Consider the following 20,371-nt stretch of genomic DNA (forward strand, 5'->3'; position numbering starts at 1 on the left):
CTTTTGACTCCTCGAATGGATATTGTCTCGCTTGAGATAATACTCTCTCTCTCTCTCTCTCTCTCTCTCTTTGTTATCACTTGTGTGCATGGTGCTGTGTCTAGGATGATACAACACGACTACTTATGCGTTTCCTCAACTCCTAAAAAATGAACTGGTTAGTGTATGAAAATTAGATCAGGGGAAAAGTTGTCCAAAATAAAACTTCATGTACCCTGAGTAATTGACTAAACAAGCCCACTCGCCAAAACCTACCAATTACATCATGCCCTTCTCTGCATACAGCATGCCCTTTCCTGGCATACTAACACAAAAACAAACTCTCTTTTAACCTATATAGTAGAGGCATCCTATCAAGTTTAAGTAAACCAAGGTTTCCAGCTTCTCGCAAAGTTCAAAGGTAGAACTGGTAACGCACGATTATCAAATATAAGTTGAGCCTCCGTCCAAGCTATATTTAATGAAACTGGCCAATCTGACCTTTTGCAGAACGTAGGTCACCACATCGCTATTTCCGGTTCGAGACACGAAATTCTACAGCTTTAAAGCCAAGCGGTTATTAAACGAACCATATGAATATGAATTCATAAACAGTGTACCCACCTACAAGAAGAGGAATAATACCGGCGTCTGCCATATCGGACATTTGTAAACCGAGAGATGGGCCTAACAAACTGTCGAAAATCGTGAGAGGCACAAATAATTTGAAGGCCACCCCTACAAAAACTGAACCCTTTAGGAAGGCAGCAGTAACGAACATGTTAAACTGTATTAGCTGATAGAACTTTGGTCATGTTAAAAATCTTACGAATTAAACAAATTGAGACAAAAGTGTCGGGTAGTAGGGCTGTTGATATTACTGTAGGTGTCATTAGAGTAAAGTACCACGAGCTCATTATCTTAAGGGCTTCCCACACACAGCCTATACCACATAGTACATGTGAAAAGAGGGCCTATTCAGTAGTAAGATTAACGATGTTACTTTTAAAACCTCTTTGGAAAATGTCTAATATGAATAAAAACCCCTAATATTTACCAATTAGAAAACACAGACGTGATAACATAAATAAAAGAGTACTTCATGCATGCATGCAATAAGAGAAATATGAAAAAGCTACAAAAAAAAGTGGTGACAAATTTCACACAAGCCTTGCAACCCAAGTAGTGAAGATGACAGCAATGTTCGTAAGGCAGACGTGAATAAGACCCTCAGTCCAGTGGCTAATCACTTAATTTTCAGTGCAAAGTTACGCTATATTATATTGAAAGCTATGTTTACTCACTATTAAACGAAGAAGCAACGTCGAAAGACAAGTAGGTATGAACAAATTTTCATTTCCGCCCACACCTGTTACTGCTACTGTTTTCGTAAACAGATGCAGTTCAGTTACTAAAATATATGCACTTCACACACACACACACACACACACACACACACACACACACACACACACACACATATATATATATATATATATATATATATATATATATATATATATATATATATATATATATATATATATATATATATATATATATATATATATATACGAGTGTGTGTGTATATTGCAGCACTATAGATATACGGTATGTATACATATAATAAAACAATAAAGCTTAATTCATAACCACCGCAGCATATAGGCTACCAACAGAAACACCAGAGCGAAACCACAGAATCGGTCATTAGTAATAGAGCCACTGCCAACCCCTCCCTCCCTCCTCCCCCATTCCTCCCCTCTTCCAGCTGCCTAGCTAATGGCTGAAATTATTTAACTTTCTCCCGTCTTCCGTTCATCGGGACATGCGACAGGAAGCGTCCCATTTACTGCTAATGCTTACGTTGCGAGAAGTATCGTCATGAAGAAAGATGATTAACTGACAAGTTAAAAACAAATAAAAGTAGGCATCTCGTACCTCCGCCATCAACAAAGCTTATTACTTTGAATTCAAACTGTTATTCTCAAATATTGACAATACAACAATCATAACAAAACGTAAAAATTAGCACAAGTTTTGGCATGCATCTTTATTTCGGATGCTTGTCAAAACTTGAATGTTCAAAACTTTACTGTTCCTTTGTCTAAAGGCCACCCTACACAAAACTCCGGTTATATCGATTTACAACATTTAAATAAGTAAACATTAAAATACACGGTGAGACGGAAAGACAAAAAGACATGAGACCTGAGAAACATATTTCTTCCCTCCTACTTCTAAAGCCAATGAAAGGGAAAAGTACAGACTACAACTGAAGTATTTAAATACATTTATAATACAAGACTACCCCCAGAGCATGGCGCAATGTGACACAGGTATATATTGAGCAGTCAGGTCATTTAAAGCTAAGAAAAATTACGAAGTCAAATATTTATAAAAACCACTTAAACAGACAAAGGAAATGATTTCAAAAAATAACTAAAGTGTAAACAAAGAAGAATACCTTGATAAACTGAGCACCAGGCTTCCATAAACGCTTCCATTATAAACCAGAAAGGATTCGCGTTGATAAATAATGAGTATCACTCAGTGTGATGGTTGCAATAGATTACAGTAACAATATTTTACGCAATTATCCAAGTAATTGCGTTTCCAATTTAGAACACAACTAATTCAATTCCTGGAAATGGGGTGGCTAAAACCTGTTGGGGGAAAGAGCGCATTCACAATTTAAGTCGTACTCAAGGCAAAGTCCATTACGGAAATCCTGCCTGTTTCAGAGAAAATAATTTAGCCATCTTTATGAAATATCGACTCATGTGGCCATGATCAAATACTTCCTCACGGCGAAAAGAGTTTGTGTCAGTATCTAACAAGCGATAAAATAATGTCAAGGTTTTTAGCCTGGGGTACTACAAAGAATGATTTCAGTCCTGTACACAGCAAATTTTTTTCATTAAGTATATCTTAGTTTAACCAGACCACTGAGCTGATTAACAGCTCTCTTAGGACTGGCCCGAAGGATTAGATTTATTTCACGTGGTTAAGAACCAACTGGTTACCTAGCAACGGGACCTATAGCTTATTGTGGAATTCCAACCACATTATGACGAGAAATGAATTTCTATCACCGGAAATAAAATCCTCTAGTTCTTCACTGGCCGGTCGGAGAGTCGAACGCTGGGCCAACAGTGTGCTAGTCGAGAGCTCTACCCAACCCTCCAATTCTTTCATTAAGATAGGCATGATTAGCTATAAACAAAAATTATCAATAATTTACTAAAACTGTACTAGCAAGAGATGATGAATAGGTCTTCAAGTTGTAAGGTTAAAGAAAGTACGAGTCGGTGGTCTTTAATAGTTGAGGACATCGGGAAATAGTTGACCCACTTGAATTGTTTGGAGCTGAGACTCGTCTACCTGAATCGACCGTCTCTCCGGTGTTATCGCATTCTAAACGTTCCTATACTACTAAAACTATACTGAAATGGAGTTTTTCTCAGTTGCTCCTGTGTATTAAATGGATCCTAAACTCATTATTATATTCCTTCATGATTTTCATATTTCAAGATCTAGGCGCTTATAAACGGCATATCAAATATTCCGTAAGGTATCTATGTGCAAAGTACTCAGCCGTTTCCGGAATGCTTCTTGAACCAATTCCCGCTTTCAAAATTCTCCTTAACCGTAAGTATATCTACAATATTCCAAAACATATACAGTCTCTGAAAAACTCCAATAAAGTGCTTCTCGGCTGGCAATCCCGTTCGTTCATGATGATACTGACTGTTCTTAGATGAAATACTAATGAACTCTTTCCTTTAAAATTCTTCTTAAACTGCAAACAGACCTAAATTGTTTCTCAATTACATTAATGATTGCCATTGCAATCAATACTATGTTCCTGTGATACCACTTTCTGAGAGCCATCTCATCTGCTGGCTGAATTTGAATTTCTCTTTAATTTGTCATCACTTTCAAGAACTCTGTTAACTTTGTCAATATTTGAAGTGCTCGTGAGATACCGGATTATATAACTGTTCCTTGTTAATGTCATAAGAGTAACGCTCCTTAACATAATCTCAGTTCTCCCACATAACCTTCAGGAATTTCAAACATTCTTTAATGAGATCTCATTTGAACCGATCCTAAATTGCTGCCCCATACCAGAACCTGCAAATTCGGAAAGTGACGTTAAAATAATGCAATGTGAGTGTCATCCCTTGTGAAATGTGACGTCACTCTTGACTAGAATTCTCTTGGTCCCAAAGTATTTCGAATGCACCGTGCGCTTTAAATAATCTTTTTAATACCTGGAACTCTACCTCTACCCACTATGATTCTTACGCACTTAACGCCTTAACTCTTCGAAGAGCTTGATACTTGGCATTCTATAAACCCCTGGAAATCCCCACCTAAATTTTTTTCAAGTTTTTCATTGATCCAAAGCATAAGAGACACGCCCTTCTTACAAAACTATCATTTTTAAGGCGGATCCGGGCAAAATTGACCTCGTATTCATTCTCCCACTAATGGCTCTGTACCATACAATGATCAAACTGTTATAAACATCTGCATCATACATGACATACAAACCTGAAAGAAAGAAAGAATGAACTTACTGACAAAAAGCAGTATCATTGGCCAGTTGTAGTACACGACTGCAATCAAGCGCGTCCTTGAGAGGACGTGGCGTGCCCTAAGGTGCCATGTTTGATTAAGCCCTGGTATGCGTGCTACGAATGCTCATATGTTCGTATGTATGAAAAGGTAACAAGGACGTCTCAGGAGTACAACCACGCATACATGTAGAATGGAAATTGGAGAGCACGCACATGCGCAAATGCATATTCCTCGCTTAACAAGGAGGAAAGAAATGAAATCAAATAAGTGAATAAGGATTAACCCATTAACGATATCTACAGATCTGTCTCAAAACTGATAGACCTGAGGACTACAAAGCCAAAATGAATAACTAGTAATAACAGCAACAGTATTATTATTATCATCATCATCGCTGCTCAGGAAGCGTTTCACATCCAAGGGGCAAGATTGAACGCGTCACACGCAACAGCTACATCAACGCACTATACAAGCTAACGAGAACACACAAATGGCGTTGAATGAATATATATGAAATATAATGGTCAGACGCAATGAATACCTGGTGCTTCAGGGAAAAGAAGAGATGGCAGAGAGAGAGAGAGAGAGAGAGAGAGAGAGAGAGAGAGAGAGAGAGAGAGAGAGAGAGAGATTCGCTGTATGAAACCAGTAAGAGAAGGAAAAAATCAGAATTAAACAACAGGTTCTGTAAAGTTCTAGGAAAAAAATAGGAATAGAAGATGACAGCTAACCAAACAAAAAAGGGAGAACGGAATGATGACGGAGGGAATAAAACTCGTAAAGGGAAAATGAGAAAGAAGCCAAATAAGAAAATCGTACGTAGCTCTGACCTTGATCTGAACACACACGCAATCTGATCACATCAGATGGTGCCTGCAGCATATCAAACACTTCACTAAAATCAAGTAACAAACAATTCAGCCTTGAAGAGAAAGAGAGATTACAATCCTTTGAATTTGTTATAGATAAATACGTTTATGCTTCTAAAGGCGTTTATTCAGGAACAATGCTAAAAAAAAAACTCTATTCGGAACGAATGTTTCTACACGAAAATATCAGTTATGAAGTGAGGGCGCCCTATGACAGGGGCCTCCTCTTACCTCTTTCAGGGTGAAAGATCCTCTTCAGCTTGCCAAGGGCCTCCTTGAAGGCCCTGACGGCAGTTGTGAGGGCGACGATGTCTTCTTGCTCCACCAGGTGGCTGTCGGTGCTCCCCTCGGAGGAAATGGAGGCCAGGGAGAGCGACCGTGGCGTCGAGGTCACCGCTAGGGTTTGTGTGGAGGACGTCAGTCCCACGGAGGTCATAGCTGAGCCAGGGGGCCCTCCGCCCCCCATGCCTGTCAGAGGGAGAAGAGATGGTTAATGACCTCGAAGAATGAGTATTCTATGGGATGAATCTGGTTGGGGATAATAAATTCGATCAAAGGGAGGGAGAGGCGAACATGGACTTGCAGGGGAGGGGGGTGAGATGAGGGAGTGAGTAGACAATATTTACTATGCTCGCTGATTACGCTTATTATTATTATACTACTATTACCATTATTATTCAACTTGGACTAGGCCACAGAAATGACACTATGATCTCTCGCAATGCAGAGACGGAAATTTTGTTAAAAAGTTAAAGAAAATAACTTCTTTATTAAATTGGGTAAACTTCTTTATTAAATTGGGTAAACTGGAAATGAAGGAAATTTGGACAAAATTACCGTAATGGACTTATATACAATACATGCCTGGAAGTTGACCGATATCCGACGGGTCAAAAATTATAAAAATTATAGGCAAATAAATGTAATTCAAACCATACTTCAAATATGTTTAAATGTTATTTTAAATAAATGTCTGGTCCTTTGTCATACATTTACCCCAACAATTTAAAAAGTTATTATTCCATAATTCTCTCTAAAAACGCCATTAGGACGGAATGAAGCTTCCGTAGTCGACAAACATCGATCAAATTCAATCACGAAAGCAAGAGTTAAATCCGACGATGCATTGTTTGGCGCGAACAAAAAGGTGACGTAAAACTCTGACTGTTTTCTTCGACTTGTGCGACAATTAAAAATGCCTAATTAGCCAACCATGCAGATGCCTTGCCTTCTAACGATCATGGATATATTGAGCATAAAAGATACGAATATATATGGTACTAAAGGCTTACAGGATCAGTTAAAGAGTAAGTTTTACTTTGAAGTAATAAAATTAGTTTAGAAAGTTTATACAACTAAGTACGCATCCCAAAATTTAAGAGACAAACAAACTTGCTGCGATCCGGATTCATATCCAAGCCAGTTTAGCTCGTGACCCCCAGTCCACAACTTCACAAAAATTTCATTGGAAACCTTCATTACCGAAGGTAATAATTTGTAGGTATATAAATAGACAAAAAAGCAGAAAAGGGTAGAAAGTAAACCATTCAACAGCTGACTGTCCAAGGTCGATGGCATTACCATTTCAATTGGGCGGTTTTTGTTATATCTTTAAAAACCACACATTCATAAGGAACCACACTAAAAGGTTCAAAATATTAAGCAATTTTCCCAAGAACAGTGTCTAAATACGGGAGAGTCAAAAAACGGAGGAGAGATATAATAAAATAAGATGATAAAAATATTAGTGACTAAATCACCCAACAGATATTTAAGCAAATAAACAGCACTTGACAGGCACCCCCGCAATTGAATCCACATCAGGGTTAATGCTGTGACTAGCCACAACACAAATTTGATCACAGAGATGAGGATTAATTTGATATTCAATCAATAAGATTCTTGATATATATATATATATATATATATATATATATATATATATATATATATATATATATATATATATATATATGTGTGTGTGTGTGTGTGTGTGTGTGTGTGTGTGTGTGTATGTATGTATATATATATATATATATATATATATATAATGTAAATACATATGTATATATATACATATACAAATATATGTATTACACAGTCACTAATAGCATGTGACAACAGATATAACAGAGGCCACAATAATAATAAAATGAAAGAAGGATGTACCGAGAAATTTCGTGTTCTTTTAACACATTTTCTAAGTGTTTATAGTTGTATATATACAGTATGTATCTATGTGAATGTATCTATGTAAATGTATGTGCGTGTGTGTGTGTATATATATATATAATTAATATAGTAATTACTACCACGTAATTACAACGTGATATAACAGAGTTATATATATATATATATATATATATATATATATATATATATATATATATATATATATATATATATATATATATATATATATATTATATATATATATATATCCGCAAAAGAAAGTGAAACAACAGTACGCAAGATCTTCCGGTTTACTCTAAGACATTCTCAACCAAGTTAAGTTTTGATATATGTTCTTTATTAACAAGAGTACTTACTGCTCCGGCATCAGAATATCTCAGAAATGAATTACCCGACTGGAGTAACCAATAACAGTAAGTTCAAATTTGGAAATAAATTGTTTTTGATTGTAACTTTATTTTTAAAGGAAAATTTGATATCCAAACATTCTATCGCCAGTTCGCTCAAATTTATATAAAGGGATTGTTCCAAAAACACAACATTCCTAAGATCATTTGAATACTTGTACCGAGGTTTTGGTATGTAAATGGTTGGAAAAGTCAAGTAAAGAAATCTCGCGTATTAAATTTACTCTAGAAACAAAAAAAGATGGATGTTGCCCCTTCATACAGTTTTAAACGTGAACCCTTACGGTGTCAAGCTAGTACAGTATATAAAGAAAACTAAAAAATATTTAACAAATATCTATTAGTTTTCAGGACACCATATCAATATAAAATTTCTGAATTCTCCTCAGTGTTCTGCGAGCATTAGGTGTTGTTAGTCCTGGATGCCTCGACAGCTATCTTCAGGACAATCGAAAAATATGTAGGGACTTGCGTTACTTAGCTGACATCCTACTATAAGTGTGACCGGAAGCCGGCCTCACCGTAGAACACCCTTTTTTTTTTTTTTTTTACTGGTTACTGGCTTTAATATATATATATATATATATATACCATATCAATAGTGAAAATATTCTAATATATATATATATATATATATATATATATATATATATATATATATATATATATATATATATATATATTTCATATAATAATACTTTTCAAAATAATCCTGAAACATGCTTAACAAAGATTATATGTCAGACCAAAGCTACATAAATATTCATTTAGAACTGGCCAAAAGAATAGTGCTCTTTTTATACAGCTATAAGAAAAATCCCATAAAACTGACTGGTCCCGAAGCAAAATAATATGTAATAAGATTCTTTGAAAACGACTCTTAGAATCTACATTAAGTCAACTAACAAGTGAAAATATCTAATCCTATCTAGGTCTATATACTTTTGACTCAATCCTGCACAGGATGTTCGAAGGAGACTCAAGCGGGAAACTCAATATTCTAGTTCTTTATGATATTCTTAGCCTTTCTTTGATAAATTCAGTACCTGGGTTAACCTAAGACAGCTGTTCTATCCGTCATCGGAAAGTTAACCTCAAATACAATGCATTTATACTTCTATTATTTTCTGAAAAACAAGCTCTTTCGGTTAATTATAGTTAGCCTGATGTATTCAAGTAGTTATGAAGACGTACACCATAAGGTGATACGAAAAAGTGCATAAGTCCTAACTGGTTTTTCTCTAGTTTTCTCAAACATCTTCACTGGGACTGATACATAGTGGTAGAAACAAACAATATATATGCTACGGTGACTGCAAAACGAACATACAGACGGTTGGAGAAAATTCCACACCTGATAAGTGGGAAATGAGGAGCAGTAAACTCGTGAACACCAGAGATCCGTGTTCCATTCATAAATCTTGGTGGCCTACGTAGGCGGGCTTAACCTTCGCCTGTAAGCTTAAGTAAACTACCTTCCTTAAAATCTATATTTTATATTCTTCTTCTGAACTAAATGAACGGAATACATACTTTTCTTGACTGATATTCATTTTCTAACGTAAAATTTATTTTATAAAACTGGATTTGATATTAATATTTATTTCCGATACATTTCCGGAAAAACTATCCTTTAGCCCCTTTCCAACCGATGCTGGACTGTTTTCACAAACGTACGAAAATTCCACTCCTCATCCGTGCATATTTTCCTATAATTTTACAGCTGTTCATTATAAAAACTGTCACATGATTTACACGGGGTCTGATGTACACATCCGTGGTATTGTCGAAGAGATTTGATATACACATCCATGGTATTGTCGCGAGTTTTTTATGAGTGCTTGTTTCATTGTATTGTTGACCACAAATGCTGCATTAACTCCAAAGATTTTAAGGAAATGAAGAAAACCTTTGAAATTATAACTAAATGGTAGCACAAGCAGGTTTTTTGTGCCGGCATGTTTCTCTGCAGTTATCATCATCAGCCATTCTAGCCACTCAGTGCAATATCAATATATTTCTTCACCAATATAATAAAAATTAAATATATGGGATACCTTAAAAAACATGAATGTGAAAACTGATCTCTGTACTTTATTGATTTGGCCCGAATAATAATGTGAAAAGGAAAATTATAGGTTGTTTTTCTGAACTCTGTATTTGAACCCATTACTACTGCAGTACTGTGTATCAGGCAATCTAGAAAGGTAGGCTACCATTACTTAGAATTTCCATAGTAAATTATATATATATATATATATATATATATATATATATATATATATATATATATATATATATATATATATATATATATATACACATATATATATATATATATATACATATATATATATATATATATATATATATATATATATATATATATATATATATATATATATATATATATATATATATATATATACATATATATATATATACATATATATATATATACATATATATATATACATATATATATATACATATATATATATATACATATATATATACATAAATATATATATATATATATATATATATATATATATATATATATATATATATAATAAGGCCTTAAAATCTTTAAATGTATTAAAAAAATTAGCTCACACTTCATGGGGTGCTGACAGAGATATTTTATTGAAACTTTATAAGGCTACAGTTCTACCAATATTAGAATATGGCAGTCCAATTTATAGTTCTGCTAGTGAGACTATTCTCAAAATGCTAGATCCAGTACATCACCTTGGGATTCGGTTGGCCACCGGAGCATTCAAATCATCACCAGTCCAATCCTTGATTGTAGAAAGTGGAGAAATGCCACTATCTTATAAGTTCAAAATAACAACGATGTGCAGAGGTTTAAAAATTATAAATAGTCCAGCAAAAACCAAAGATTTATTTAAAAACCAGATTGTTTCTGGAATACAAAATTACCCCATCCTTCCTATTAGAGCTAATAGATTATTTATTAACAATGATCTTTATAATATTAGATTTTACAATTTTAACAAAATAATGCCTCCATGGATGATAAAGTGCTCCCCAGATATGTAACAAACTATGTACAATACCAATTAATAAATTGAATAACCCACTTTCTATGAAACTGTATGCTCTGGAACATATCAAGGTACACAGTAATAATCATTTATATACTGATGGTTCCAAAGATGATATGGGAGTTGGACTCGCTGTTTACGGAAACAATATAAAAAGCCAAGCCTCTTTACATAACACAGCATCAGTGTTCACTGCTGAATTACTAGCAATAAAAACAGCATTAACAACTATATATGAAAACCAGTTTAATGAAGTAACCATCTTTAGCGATTCACTAAGTTCAATAAATGCAATAAACTCTTATACTCCAAAAATCAAATTATAAATGAAATTAGACATACATTACATGAAATGAAAATGCAAAAGATATCTGTTACTCTATGTTGGATACCATCTCACATAGGATTAGAAGGCAATGAAAAAGCTGACACCTATGCAAAAGAGGCTAGAACACTGCCAATATCAGCAGAATTATTACCATTAGAAGATTATACTAGATACAGTAAAGCGGTGATTAAGAAGAAATGGCAAAATAACTGGAGGGAAAGCAGTCTTAACAATAAATTAAGAGAAATAAAAGAAACTGTAGACCCGTGGCCATCATCCTATCAGAATTGCCGCAGGTTTTCAGTAATGTTGACACGGCTAAGAATTGGTCACACTAAACTGACACATGGTTACCTGATGAGTAACCCCCATGCCCCTATACCTATGTGCGAAATATGTAATATACAAATAACAGTAAAGCATATTTTAAGGGTATGTCCAAAATATAGAATCCAAAGAGACATTTTATTTAGAAGATATTCCTTTAAAGATATACTGTCAGAAAATGACAAATTTTCACTTTCTAATATTTTAAAATTCCTTAAATTTAATCATTTATACGATAAAATATAAGATTCATAGAATAATTTATAATATATTCCTAATTAACTTAATTAGTTCTTAGATAAACATATGTCGCTAGGTTTAATTAAATTATTAGGGTTTAAATAGCTTGTCTAATCCTTCGGGCCAGCCCTAGGAGAGTTGATATTAACTCAGTGGTCTGGTTAAACTAACGTTAAAAAAAAAAAAAAAAAAAAAGGGTGTCCATAAGGTCTCTTTGCAATTTAAAAAATATATTACAAAAGCCATTGATGAGATATCTTAATCAGATATGTTCTATGTACTGAGCAGTTGTCAAAATTCTTAATCACAGTGCATTTGTGTATTTCAGGTACCCTGTTCATGAAAGAAGTACTGCTGAATGAACCCCTAAAAAATGGCTACTCCTAAGAAAAGTCACAATGTGAGTCATGGTTTATTGAAACAAAGTCGGATATGCAGACTCAGCAAAACTACAGAACCAAGTATGGAAGAGATTCACCATCACGTTCGTCAATTCATGCACGGCATTAGAAATTTATGGAGACAGGGACAGTGTTGGATAAAGGGAAGAGTGAATGACACAAAACATCTAAGGAAAACATCGATCGTGTAAGGCAAGCCTTTGATCGTTCTCCTACGAATTCCATTCGTACTGCTGCCAGACACTTACGGCTACCACGTTCAACCATGCATAAAGTCCTACACAAGAACTTGCAATTGTATGCTTACAAAGTGCAATTCATACAGGCACTTGAGCCAAATGATAAACCAGGACGAAAAGAGTTTGCAGTTAACATGCTGGAATGAATTTCTGAGGATGAAACGTTCCTCAAATGAGTTTGTTTTAGTGATGAGGCAACCTTGCATGTTTCAGGGAAACTGAACACACACAATGTGAGAATCTGGGGATCAGTGCATCCACATGTGACTAAAGAACTTCACCAAGATAGTCCAAAGGTGAATCTGCAGTGTGGGATCATGTGCAGTCGAATCACTGGTCCATTTTTTCAACGAGACATTAATTACTGCAGATGTTTCCCTTAACCTTCTGACTGAATGTGTGGCATCACAACTAGATGACCTTCAACCAACCATCATTTTCCAGCAAGATGGTGCACCACCACATTGGGGACTGCATGTTCATGGGTTCCTAAATTAAAAATTTCAGACTGGTAAATTGGAAGGTATGGCCCAATTCCATGGCCACCTCGTTCACCAGATATCACTCCCCTGGACTTCTTTCTATAGGGTTATACTAAAGATACCATGTATCGAACAAAGATATGGGACATCACTGATCTTAGGCAAAAGATCACTGATGCCATTGATGAGGCTATGCTACAGCGAACAGGGCAAGAAACCGAGTACCATCTTGATGTGCTTCGTGCAACTAATGGTGCCCCTTTAGAGGTATTTTAAATGAATACACCTCTATAACCAAACCCTAGGACTAAGAAGGACCCTGCATCCTAGGTCTTAATAGGTTAGGGGTAGATCTATGCCAGCTGTCCATGGTGAGCTAGACTATGGCAGTTGATGTTTTTCTATAGAACTTTACCAGCTGAACAAGAATTTAAAATAATTTTTGTCGCTCGGCTGTAATTAGGCTGTAAATTATCTTAGAACTGTAGCCGACGGTAAAGGGGACCCATTGGGAATTGGGGTTTTGGGTGGGGTAAAACACTTTCGAGAATAGCCAGGGGGACCCGTTGGGGATTTGGGGTTTTGGGTGGGGTAAATAACTTGGGAAAAGGTTTGGGCACCTTATTGTTGTATTTCCTGTTATATGTCATTTGGAACACGAAAAGTAAGCGTAAAAAAAAGGGCGAATAAATGGACAACAGGAGCTGTTTCAAAGGCACTTTTCATGTATTACTACTACTGCTGATTCCAGGCCCTATCACGCATGCGCGGTCTTACAGGGGAGCTCGATACCTCCAAGTTCTTCAACTGAGAGAGTAGTAGTCTAAGCCGGTGTTCCGCGGTGAGTTAGACTGTGGCAACTGGCGTTTTCCTACGTTATTTTACTTGCTTTACAAGAATTTAAAGTAATATTCTTTTTACATTTTCTGTAACCGCTGTTGCTAGCGCGCGCAGCGCAACATTACCACCTGCCAGAACATACGAGCTTGCCAAGAGTATTTCAAAATGCGGATAAGGCACGAAGCGCCATTCTGCCACCCCCAAACTGAAAGCAGAGATGGTAATATTTTGCCCGTCGGCTGTAGCTAAACTGTAAACGTTGTTTACCGTTTACGTTTCTTCGCCACGACCGAAAGCTTCGAATAGTGTCCAGTCAAGCTAGACTATAGCAGTTAATGTTTTTGTATGTTATTTTACTTGCTTTACAAGAGTTTAAGGTAATATTTTGCCAGTCGGCTGTAGCTAAACGGTAATTTACCTTTGAACTGTATAGGTTGGTGCAGGGGACCCGTTGGTACCTTCATGTAGCCTTCAAAGGTCAATTAGTTTAGTTACAGCCGGTCGACAAAATATTACTTTAAATTCTTGTAAAGCAAGTAAAATAACATAGGAAAACGTCAACTGCCATAGTCTAGCTCACCGCGGACAGCCGGCTTAGAATTACCAGGTTAGGCTCTGGCTGAGTAGGAACTGGTATTCTAGGTTAGTTTAGGTTAGGGAGGGTTAGCTCTCACTGCATAAACTTTAGTTGACATTAATGATGGGGTCAAGGGAAATTATATCACTCTTTTTAGGTATGATCAGGTATCCAAGGTTATGTTTCATTAGGCTAGGATAGGAATGGCACAATTATTGTAGGGTTTCGCCATGACCCCATTCAATTTCTTTTATATGCATGATAAGAAACATTTAATTTGCTATCACAGTTTTTTCCCATATTTCACTACGCCATTCCTATATGTGCAATTCACATACAATTATGTATGGTCTCTTCGTAACAAACTAAAAAATAGGAAAAACTAAGTCACCAGTAATACTAAGTTAAGGTACCAAACTACCCACACCCAAATAGCCTACAATGAACTACAGCCTTCAACTTGGCAGATTTAAGGTAAACAATATGCTAAGTGTATCCAATGCTTATGGGGTCCAAAGGTCCAACCAACAAACCCTTGGAACAAGGACCCAGCAACCTAGGTTATATTCGGTTTGTAAATGATTCTCACTCTTTTAGACTAAGGTTAAGGGAAAACAGGGATGGCCCTGCTATGGCAAAACCTGGCATTCTGGGTTAGTTAGGTTAAGGAGAGTTAGGTTAGGCTGCCACTGCCGTAAATTTCAGTTAACACTAAAGACTTGGTGCAGGGTCATGAAAAGCTCCCTTCAGGTACGATCTGGTGTCCTAGTTAATGTTCAGGGTCATGAAAAACTCCCTTTAGGTACGCTCTGGTGTCCTAGTTAATGTTCAGGGTCATGAAAAACTCCCTTTAGGTACGATCTGGTGTCCTAGTTAATGTTATTTTATGCTATGTTATGTTGTTTTGTCAGGGTACGTGGCCTGCCATATGAGAGCTGAAAGTCTGCTAAGTGATCTGGTTTAACTACTTTAATATAATAATATATATATAATAATAATAATAATGTCAGGGTACGTGCAGTACGGTTATAAGTGGCTTTATCGCTGTGATTGTCATGGCCATGTTTTTTCTTTTCTTTATGAATGTTCTGATTGCACACATCGAAGACCCTCTTCTCTTGCGGGTTTTTTATTTTCATGTGTTCACTTTTGCATACTTTACCCCTTTTTTTGCCCCCTCTGTGCTGCCCCATAATTACATATGTCGGGGTATGGGAAGTACTAAAGTAGGGTGGTCCACACCAACAATATGGCAAAAAAAACAAACCCACAGTAAGCATTGGGTATAATAAATGTTAAGTGGGGTTTGCAAGAAATCAGTTTATCAACATAACAAAATAACGTTCATAATCACTTACTAACTTTGGCTACACCGCAAAAGGCTTTTATATAAGTATTCTAGCATCGAGAGCTTAGGAATACGCGACAACCACGGACAAAACACATTTGTTTTTGACACCAGAGTAAAAGGGTACCAACAGCGGTTGCTCGGCAGTCGGCAGGCTTGCCAACCCTTCCCTGACAATGAACAGTGTTTACAAAGTTCTGCGTAAAACTTTTGTCCTCTGTGACTGTCTCTTAACCACTGGGTATCAAGTGTAACGAAGAGGCCTAAAATCGTACTAAAAATAACATGTTGGTACTTTATGGCACTGTAATGCAAGAATATTTGTAAAGAATCCATAAGCCTTAAGCTGTGAAATCCAGAGTGCTAGTGTTAAAATTGCCAGCAACAGAGCCTTTGCAGATAGTCTGAGAACTGAGAGAGCCTGTATCGGCAATACTATCAAATGTCAGAAAGAAATAAGCTGTACCGGGAATAACAATAAGAAAAAAGTTGTGTATGCAATGGATAGCAAAAATGGAGAGCTACAAGGAAATGAGGGACCAGTATCACGGAAATAATGACAGAGGGGCAAAGGCATTTCGTTAAATGAGAGAGAGAGAGAGAGAGAGAGAGAGAGAGAGAGAGAGAGAGAGAGAGAGAGAGAGAGAGAGAGAGTTCTAAAAGCACCAAACTTGGAAGGAAAGAAATAGTGCTAAGCAACGAGTGATAGATGTGACCATACAGGTCGGAAGAGTAGTGTCATTCTTAAAATCGTCATCTGTAAACAACTGCTAGAGGAAAAGTCGGATTCATATGAACATAAAATACCTCACTGTCAAAACACATTAAGGACTTCCAAACCCTCAGGATAACTGTAAGTGTTTTTCCTTATACTCTACAGCGCACCTAATGCAGTCATGAGCGAGGTGGCTTTTTATGGTTTGTTTAATCGGAGTAAAATGTACGTATGAAGGTCAAGTGCTTTTGAGCAAAGTGAAGAAGGCATGTCGTTTAAATACATATAAAATTACCCATCCACCTTTACCACATAGAGGAGGTTGCGCCAAAAGGCGTTTACCCTCCGGTTTTCAACAATTCTCATAGAATGAAGCTACAGGCACTATGTCCTTCCTTTAACCCTGCCACTACAGTCATCCAGCTGCCATGTATATAATTTACTGCTGAAGTCAACGGGGCCACGATGGGTTAGTACGCGAAGGTGCTCTTTCGCAAAATCGAACCTGCCCCACTCATTTGGGTGTCTTGGTGTCCGCCTTTCCAGTGGTGAATAAGAGCGCTATGTCTACAGTACCTTCCGTTTAATCCCATTTTGCCTTCGTTGACCAAAGCGGTGAATTATATAACTGGAAGTTAGTCGACTCTGGTGAGTAACCCACACTGCGGCTATTACCCACCTCGCAAAGTGTTTTAAGCAGGCAGTGAAGCACCCTCTGGAGTCGCCGTTCTATAGGAAAAACTACTGATTATGAGCTGTGTGTGCGCGTGTGTATGATTATGAGCTGTATATATATATATATATATATATATATATATATATATATATATATATATATATATATATATATGACAGGAAATTTCAAATCATGACTTAGAGAAACAAGCCGTAACCAGCCACTAAAACCACTAAATATATTGCAGGGACTAACTCCCTTATTTCTGCTTTAAGCAAAATGACGCTCTTTCTGAAGTCGGCGATTAGCAGCGCCAACTTCGGCCTCAACCCGACCAACGCATTGCGTAAACTTGCCGCCGTTCTCAAATTTACGAAGCCGTAAGGGAATTAGTACGAAATGTGAGCGGTCATTCGCAAAAGCGTCGCATGTATTTAATGTAGACCGATGTCAGCCCTTAGTGGAGAAGGTTGTGAAGAACAAGGCAGGAAACTTTGGATTCCTTAAGGCAATACTTCTGCTCGTGTCTGTGTGTGTGTGTGTGTGTGTGTGTGTCAGTTTGTTTCTCTGTGAGTCTGTGTTCGTCAGTATTTAACCAAAAACAAAGTCAGAAATGGTACAATGGATTTTTGAAAAAATATAATAAAAAGTCAAAATGAGGGTAAGAGACATGACTTGCTTATTTACACGTAAACTCGCAGTCTTGCCACTGCTTATTTATTTACTCAGTACACTGCTTCTCCTATTTATATGTAGTCTCATCTGTTTAATGTGACTTGCTCTATTATGATTCAGTGCATTCAGTTCTACATGAAAGTAAAAGAATAATAATAATAATAATATACTACATGAAAAAGGCAAGGATTAGATTAAGTGTAATGGGAAAACGGAACAAATAACTGGCATGTAAAAGACAATGACGTAGTAATCAGACAGAAAAAGTTAAAGTAAAAAGGACTGACGGGAAAAGAGCTACAGAAATAGAGGAGAGAGTGAAAAGACGAGCAGAATAAAGAGTACGTCAACAAAACAAACACCGAACAAAGAGAGGAGAGCGATAATGAGCGTAAAAGGAGTGAAAAACGACGACAGTATCGGGGAGAAAATGCAAGAACCAGAAAATAGCATAAGAGTGAAATGGCAGAAGAGTGAAAGGAACGAAGGAATAGAAAAGAATGAAATGAAAAAAAGGCAACAAGAGGAGATAGTGAAAGAATGGGAATATCAATAAGAGAGGAAATGAGAGCACTGGAATAAAAGATGGCATAGCAGTTGCAACAAAGATGATGATGATGATGATTTTGCAAAGAAGCCGAGAAGAAGGAACGTATTGTGTCATAAACGAACCGAGGATACTGACAGACGAGAACAGGTGCATTTGATACCCTAAAACAATACGCACACGAATAACAGCATACGGTAATGACGCGCGCGTAATAGTGCGTCATCGCATCAAGAACTTCTTCCCTAAATTTCTTTAGTAACTCTTGGACTGCTGAGATCGGTGTTCTTTTTCTCGATTGCCATGTTATGGAGGTTTTTTGTCAGTTCCTTGTTGGGCGCGTCGGTAGAGTTCCCGGCTAGCACTCTGCTAGGCCCGAGTTCGAGTCTCCGGCCGGCCACTGCAGAATTAGAGGATTTTATTTCTGGTGATAGAAATTAATTTCTCGGCATAATGTGGTTCGGATTCCACAATAAGCTGCAGGTCTCGTTGCTAGGTAACCAATTGGTTCTTAGTTACGTAAAATAAGTCTAATCCTTCGGGCCAGCCCTAGGAGAGCTGTTAATCAGCTCAGCTCAGTGGTCTGGTTAAACTAAGGTATACTTAACTTTTTCGTCTTGCTGCCGCCTCTATTAAATGTTATTACCTCCATTCTATAAAGAGCCATATCAATCCCTTCTTTCAAGGTTCAGCCCCACTCAAAATTGTTCGTGTCCTTTCCTCTTCTCGACTTCATCCCGACAGGTTTTTAAGGAAATAGTAAAAACCATGAAAATGGGAAAAATGCCAAAACCTTTGAAAATATTCAAGAAATGATCGCCCGGCATGTGAAATGATTGATTTCGAAGATAATAAATGCAGAAGAATGCTCTCTCTCTCTCTCTCTCTCTCTCTCTCTCTCTCTCTCTCTCTCTCTCTCTCTTTGTTTCACTGCATTACTAAAAGAGCAAAAGGAACGTCAGACAGGCACAATTAGAACACGGTCAGGGATGCCTTTTTATTCCTATTTTACGTCTCTGGTCGGCAGTCCTAAGCATCTGATGTTCCTTAATTACCAGAATTGGTCTTATTATACAAAAGGGGTCTATATGTTTCAATAAGAGATAGACTGGCAAAGCAAAGGTATAGATATGAAAAAGAAGTATATGTATGTATGTATATACATATATATATATATAAACACACATATATATATAAATATATATATATGTGTATACATATATGTATGTATGTATGTAAGTATATGTGTGTGTGGTGTCTGTCTGTAAGAGAAAGAGAAGATCAGAATGTTATGATGGCTGAATGATAGTTGGAAATAGCGCTAAGGAATCATAAGCAGAGAGAAACAAAATTTGCATTGCCAGAAGAGTTAAAGAAACTCGACACTGACTATGTAGCAGCCGGAGAGTGAATGCTTTCACCAAAGCAAAAATAAATTTACCAATAAATCATCCCGAGTCCCCACCCGAAACCGGGACCATCTCAAATCCTATTCAGCACTTCGTGGATTCACAGCCGAACTCTACACAGAATTTAATTGAAATCCGTGGGTATCAACTGGGGATATCTTTCGGACGTAACAGACAAGGGCGAATACGTAAATTTCGTCCAACTTCGTTTGCGGAAGCGATAATCATGCCAACTGAACTGTGACAATTTGAAGAAAAGCTGTTTAATGAAGTGAAATCTGCATTTCTCGGGAACTTTATCATAATGTACGAAACATCTCGTACTGAGCACCCATACAACCTAATTAAAATAGATGGACGGTAAAAAGGATCCACAGATATAAAAGTCTTGTGAGGAAGAATGAGGTAACCTAAAATGTGCGTTCGGTTTATGGGTTGCCAGAAGTATTAAAACAAATGGGTAT

The 20,371-nt window shown here is 36.7% G+C and overlaps 1 protein-coding gene across 21 annotated transcripts in view; it reads right to left on the bottom strand.

The window, feature by feature from the left end:
- The window catches only part of LOC136856665 (rho GTPase-activating protein 45-like), a 596,905-nt gene that overhangs the window by 289,625 nt on the left and 286,909 nt on the right, over window positions 1-20,371 (bottom strand). For 16 of the 21 annotated variants that reach the window (XR_010858450.1, XR_010858451.1, XR_010858449.1 and 13 more), the window contains one exon: window positions 5,667-5,903. Coding sequence is in view for 18 of the 21 variants with exons in the window: in XM_067134707.1 (XP_066990808.1) it covers window positions 5,667-5,903 (237 nt within the window). In the remaining 3 variants the exon portion in view is untranslated. Of the gene's footprint in view, window positions 1-5,666; window positions 5,904-15,895; window positions 16,064-20,371 lie in introns of those variants that run through there. The other 5 variants (XM_067134710.1, XM_067134709.1, XM_067134714.1 and 2 more) reach the window with 4 other exon arrangements.

Source organism: Macrobrachium rosenbergii, chromosome 36 (genome assembly GCF_040412425.1).
Source record: "Macrobrachium rosenbergii isolate ZJJX-2024 chromosome 36, ASM4041242v1, whole genome shotgun sequence".
NCBI lineage: Eukaryota > Metazoa > Arthropoda > Malacostraca > Decapoda > Palaemonidae > Macrobrachium > Macrobrachium rosenbergii.